The sequence below is a fragment of the Marmota monax genome, unplaced genomic scaffold, assembly GCF_021218885.2.
Source record: "Marmota monax isolate L192 unplaced genomic scaffold, Marmota_monax_Labrador192_F-V1.1 WCK01_AAM20220418_F8-fsc00254, whole genome shotgun sequence".
NCBI classification, from domain to species: domain Eukaryota; kingdom Metazoa; phylum Chordata; class Mammalia; order Rodentia; family Sciuridae; genus Marmota; species Marmota monax.
The window spans coordinates 1880621-1886620 of NW_026694584.1; the positions used below are offsets into that span (position 1 = coordinate 1880621).

Consider the following 6000-nt stretch of genomic DNA (forward strand, 5'->3'; position numbering starts at 1 on the left):
AACCTCCATCACAGCTCAGCCTGTGGAGGGCGAGCCAGGGGAGGCTGAGCAGTGGCTGAAGGTCTGGGGGGTCGGAGTCTCTGCTAGCCTTCCCTGCTCTCTGCACTCCCGGGGCAGGCCTGCTGTGGCCCTCTGAGGACCCAGGTTCCCTCTCTGTGCTGTTGCCGCAGGATGGCTGTGATCTGCCTTGAGCACTGGGCCAGGAGAGGGGCTTGAGACTCCACCTGCTCCCCCCACCCTGGCCCCTGCGCGAGGCTCCCTGTGGCCATAGCCCCTAGAACCATCAGCAGCCGACCCCCAGGCTGTCCCTCAGTAGTGGTGAGATCTTGGCTCCCAGGAGAGATGGGAGCAAGTGGGTGTTTGGATTTTTAGGGTGGGAGAATTACAACAACTCGGAAAACATGATGGAGAAAATGAGCCTCACCCAAACCCCACCTCGAGTGACAAATTCATCTCCTTCTTGCTTTTTTTTTCCCCCTTTTGTAACTGGAGCACTCTACCATTGAGTGACACTTCCAGCCCTTTTTATTTTATTTTGAGACAGTCTCACAAATTTGCTGAGGCTGGCCTTGAACTTGCCATCCTCGTCCTCAGCCTCCTGAGTCACTGGGATCACCGGCGTGGCCACCACATTCTCCTCTATGGTAATTCTTGTCTTCTGATAGCTTTTAGGGCACCACAAGCAGCCACAACTCACCAAAGCCTTCATGTCAGAGGCATCACCTCCCAGGGGTAGTGGGCTCTCCTAGCTCAGGTTTGGGGGACCCATTCCCAGGGGACAGATTCAGCCATGGCCAACCTGCTGCCATTTTGTGAGGTGATTAAAGAATTTTAAAAACTGGGTAAAGTCCTTTCTAGTTTGGGACCAGGCAGAGAATAGGAACTCCACTTATGTTTTTTCTTTCCTTCTTTCTCTCTTTCTCTTTCTCTCTTTCTCTCTCTCCTTCCTTCCTTCCTTCCTTCCTTCCTTCCTTCCTTCCTTCCCTCCCTCCCTCCCTTAGAAGCCAGGGCAGGGCCATGTCTGTCCTCCCAGTAGCTATGGGACAGCCTGTATAGATGAGTTGTGGCAGGTCCTAGCCCACTCAAGCCCACACAAATCCCGTGTCCTGAGGCTCCCTCTTGTCCTTCCTTCCCCTACACCTGACCCGAGGGAGTTCAGCAAGGCCCCACCTCCTCCATGGCTGCTGGGACAGCCCGGGAGCCTGGAAGTGGCCACTGGCCAGCAGTGCTGTTAGGTCCTCAGGGGAGGCCCCACGCCCGACGCGTTGCATCTTGCTTTGTTGCAGGAGTCTTCTGCGGTTCCTGTCCTACACCGCCCAGGTGATGGGACAGTTCCTTGTCTACGCAGGCACTTACATGCTCCGAGTCCTGGGAGACACAGAAGAGCAGCCTTCTCCTAAGTCACCCACCAGGGGCTGGTTCATGAACAGATAGACATGGCCGCTGGGGCCCGGCCAGCCTCTGGACCCAAACATGCCCTTCCAATGACAAACTTTCCAAGATGCTCTTGTGTTATTTGCCACATGTGCCTGTGCTGCTGGCCACTGCTGCTTGGGAGTGACACAGGGAAAGGGAAAGCTCAACACACCTGGTCTGGGGTGTGCAGCAGGACACCCTGGATGGAGGAGGCGAGAGGGGCCCCGTGGCCCAGGAAGGGACCAGGGGGGTGTCTGGGAGCACGTGTGTGCAGCAGACCCCTGGGGGCTCGCCTGCTGCAGTAAACCCATCACACACAGACATTCAGTATGTGGAGTGGTTACTAAAAGTCCCCGGGGGAGTGAACGGCCAGGGCCTCAGGCAGAGGGGCTGCTCTTAGTCTCTGGATACGAGGTGCTAGGAGTTGTCAGATGTGTGGGGTTGGGGTTTGTCTTTTTCCTTAGAGGTGGGTCTTCAGTGAGCCCCGGCAGTTGGGGGAGGGGGTTCAAAGCTTGAGGCTCTGACTGGAGGCCTTTAAGCAGCACTTCCAGAAACAAAGGAAACTCAGAAACAAACAAAACTGCTGGACACCTACCCTGGGTGCCTGGCGCTGTGCTGTTCCGGGGCAGGACACTTGGTGGCCAGGCAACGCTCTGCCTCGTGTTGCCCAGGGCCAGGGAGCAACACAGCTGGACATAGGCACTGGAGGACCTTGTGGGGATCAGCTCTCCCTCCCCTGGTCCCTCTTTCCTTCCGGTTGGCTCCATCTTCTGGTGCACTTTCCTCCGTGGAAGCTGGATGTCGATGGGGCCCTGCCCAGGAAGCTCCAGGCTGCACCTCACCCCACCTGGCAATCCTAGCAGAAGGAAATGGGGTGCTATTCTTGGAAAAAAGGGTCACAGATCCCTGGAGACAAATCTATGCCTATTAAGGTTTGTGGAGTTGGGTGCAAAGGTGCATGCCTGTACTCCCAGGTGCTTGGGAGGCCGAAGCAGAAGGATCGCAAGTTCAAGGCTTCCTGGGCCACTTAGTGAACCCTTGTCTCAAAATAAAAACTAAAAAGGGCTGGGGTATAGCTCAGTGCAGAGCACCTCTGGGTTAGATTTGTGAGGGGGAGATCTGTGACTTTCCTATAAAGAAAAGTCCCAAGGCCATTTTCCTTTCCTGGCTGCCAGCTCTGGCACAATGAACACCACCAAAGGTGCCTGAAACCCAAGAAGCAAAGATCCCCATCCCCACCATCCCTGCTGCCCAGACTTCCTGCCTCCCGCCCCCTGCACCTGCACTGTGTCCTTGGAGAAGCAGCCAGGAACCCACAGGGGGGTCCAGGGGGCTTCCTCCTCATCCTCCTGGAGGGGCAGCCCAGCCCCCACTTCCTGTGTCCTGCTGGAGGCCGTGGGAGGGCAGGTGTTGCAGATGCAATCCCTGTGCTGTCCCCTTTCAAACCTATAAAGAGCAGCTCATTGAGCCTCCCTAGGTGGCCCTGTGATGTCCCTGAGCAGAGACAGGAGCCCCTGCCTGTGTGTGACGGGGAGTTGAGGAGGAGGGCTTTCTGCCCTGCCCCTCCGGCTCTCGCTGGCGTCACTTCCCAAAGATTCCGTCCTCCTGAGAAGTGACTGCCTGCTTTCCAAAAAAGGAGCTTTCCTCCAGTGCCTGATCCTGAGCCAGCCCCGCTCCTCTGACCTGGGCCTTCCTGTTCCTCCCAGAGTCCCCACAGCGGGGAAGCCAGGGGCTGGGTGAAGGCAGGAGAGAAGGAGCTGGGGGATCTGGGGACCCTTGTGCTGCTGGGGCTTCTGAGGAGCCACAGCCTGCCTTCCTCTGGCTGCAGAGGCTGTGGTTTCCTGGGATGACCCAGATGAGCCACAGAGGCTGCAGACCAGAGGGGAAGCTGGAGGCCTCCAGGCATGTCCCCACCATGTGATCAGCAGGACAGATTCAAGGAGCTTTCTGCCTGAGCAGAGCACACCAGGGAGGCAGAGTGAACTGGTCTAGAAGCTGTCACCTGGTCAAAGCCAGGCTCTGGAGCAAATGGCCCTGCTGCAGAGTGTGGTCCCTGCCCAAGTCTCTCTCAGGTCTGTACAACTAGGGTGAGATCAGAGGACCCAGAGTGCTGGATACAGAACGGTAGAGTATGAGTGTGGCCCCTGGCCAGCCGAGCCCTCTTGGTCAACCCGGTTCTGTGCTTTACTGGCCCTACAGGAGGCGTCTGTCCCCACCAGGCCACCTCAGGGACACCCTATGGCCTTTCCAGACCCAGGATCCCAGAGCTGGGATTCTGTTTCCTGTAAGTTCTTCCTCCTCACGCAGCCAGACCTGTCCTCTCTTCCCTCCAGAGCTGCCGCTGTAGGGGTCCGGCCTGGCCCTGGGGACACTGGTCCTCCGTGTGAGCTCTCCCAGGGTCCAGCACACCTGGAATCTGCTTGCACTGTGGGGGCTGTACCCACGCAGGGGCCTCCCATCTGGCTCTGCTCATCTCGTGTCACTAAACTGCACGGAGAGAAAACTCTGGCAGCATCCCTCTCCTTTCTGTCACCCCCTCTGGGACCCCCCTTGCCTGCCAGTTCCCTTCAGCTCTTTGCGCTGGTTCTGTCTTTGGAACCACCCTCAGATGCACACATGCACACACCCTGGGACCAGGAAGACAGTGCTCAGTGTCCCTCCCTCCTAAGGCCCTCCAGCTTATGCAGCCAAGTTGAGCCTCAGTCCCTGCGCTGTGGTAATGTGTGCAGGACAGTCGAGGTCCAGCTGCAGGTCTGATTGGCAGGGCACAGCTTTACATGCCAGGTTCTCTGCACTGAGTGGTCTCCCTGCCTCACACCCTGGGACCTCTCAGGCCAGCATTCTGGGGGCTCAAGTACAGAGGCTCTGGGGGACACTGTTTGACCCTCAGGACTCCCCTTTGTACCCCTGACCATGTGCTTTGGAGGCCAGTCTGTGAGGGTCCCTGCCACATCCTCCTCACCCCACGGGGTCAGAGTCAGGTCCTCCCTGTTCTGCCAGAGGGACACATCCAGGCACAAGGCCCTGTGCTATTGATATGATAAGAAATGCATATCTGATCTCTGCCCTGTCCTGACCCAGAGCTCCTGACCCTTATGGGCAGTGGCTCTAGGAGGATCTTTTGCACTGGTGTTTGGCTTTGGCCTAGGCTCCTGACACAGCTTGGGCTTCCCTGAGTGATAGGAACATCTTCTGTTCTAGAGGGGATGCTAAGTGGCTCTGTGACAGCCTCAGGGTGGGGCTCAGCCCACCATCTGATGAGAGGGTTGGGGTGCTTAGCCCTGCCCCCAGCCCCAGGAAGAGGAGGGGGCTGAAGGGTGAGTTCACCCCTCTGGCCAGTGAGGGATAAACCAGGCCTAAGTAGAGAAGCCCCCCAAACCCCAGAAGCACAGGGCCTGGTGGCACCTAGGCTGGCTCCTAGCTTGGCTACTTGTGAGCTGTGCTGCCCTGGATGTGGGCATGGCTGTGTCCCTGTAGCACAGCGACTTTAACTCTTCAGGATAAAACAGAGCAGCATAGGCTGGCCGTGTCCTCTTCCTTCCATGTTTGTCCTCTCCTGCCCCAGCCTATTAGACAGTACCACCCACATCCAGAGCAGGTCTCCCCACTCAGTTTTCTGTCCCACATGCCTATCGCCTCTGGAAACACCCTACGCACACCCCAGAAGTGTGTGGCACTAACTTTCTGGGCAGCTCTCAGTCCAACGAGTCAACAATCAAGAGTCACCATCACACATGCCTAGGCATAGTATTCAGGTTTTGTTTTTGTTTTTTGTTTTTGGCCACTGGGGATTGAACCCAGGGGTGCTTAACCACTGAGCCACATCCCCAGCCCTTTTTGTATTTTATTTAGAGACACGACCTCAGTGAGTTGTTTAGAGCCTCACTAATTTGCTGAGGCTGGCTTTGAACTTATGATCCTTCTGCCTCAGTCTCTAGAGCCACTGGGATCACAGGCCTGTGCCTCCATGCCCAGAGGCTCAATATTTAATCAAACATCAGCATCAGTGTGGCTGAGAAGGTGTCCTTTGGATGTGATTAACACCTAGTCAGTGGACTCTGAGTGAAGTAGGTGGCTCTCCAGGGTACGGCTGGGTCTCATCCAATCAACTGAAGGTCTTAAGAGAGAAGACTCACCTCCCCACAGAGAAATCCCACCAGAAGACAGCCTGCAGGCCTGAGCTGCAGCCTCAGCACTTCCCTGGTCCCCGACCTGCTGGCCAGCCCTGCAGACTTCAGGCTGCAGCTTTCATGTTACAGATGATTTCTTCATGTACCCTCCGTGTGCACCCCTGAGTTCTGCTGGCCGGAGAACCCGTCTGATCCATGCTGTGCCAGGCATGGACATCGAGACGCCTCCACAGTCAGCTGCACCTGAGCTCCCCAGTCTTCAAGGGGAGGTTCCGGGACCCTGCACCCAACCCCGTCTCAGGACCAGGAGCTGACTCTTCCAAAGCCACTCCATCTTTGCTGAGGGGACTCAGGTGCTCCCTCCTCCGGCAGCCCTTCCCAGCTTAGCACCCAGCCAGGGGAGCTGATGGGAACCAGGACACCAGGAAGCCTGGGCTGGCAGCAGGAAGCCTGT

General features: G+C 57.1%; 1 protein-coding gene and 1 long non-coding RNA gene across 4 annotated transcripts in view; one reads left to right on the forward strand and one right to left on the reverse strand.

Annotated features, from left to right (window-relative positions):
* Cidea (cell death inducing DFFA like effector a) overlaps positions 1-1492 on the forward strand; it is a 28188-nt gene extending 26696 nt beyond the window's left edge. For all 3 annotated transcript variants that reach the window (XM_046421448.2, XM_046421447.2, XM_046421446.2), the window contains exon 5: positions 1287-1492. In XM_046421448.2, the coding sequence (XP_046277404.1) occupies positions 1287-1434 (148 nt within the window). In that variant the 3' untranslated portion in view covers positions 1435-1492. The remainder of the gene's footprint in view (positions 1-1286) is intronic.
* A 576-nt stretch (positions 1493-2068) lies between these two features.
* Positions 2069-3282, reverse strand: LOC124077192 (uncharacterized). Its single transcript, XR_006846564.2, has 2 exons — positions 2697-3282; positions 2069-2272 (listed from the first exon to the last, which is right to left on the reverse strand). It is a non-coding gene; the product is annotated as an uncharacterized LOC124077192 (long non-coding RNA).
* Positions 3283-6000: the final 2718 nt, after the last annotated feature.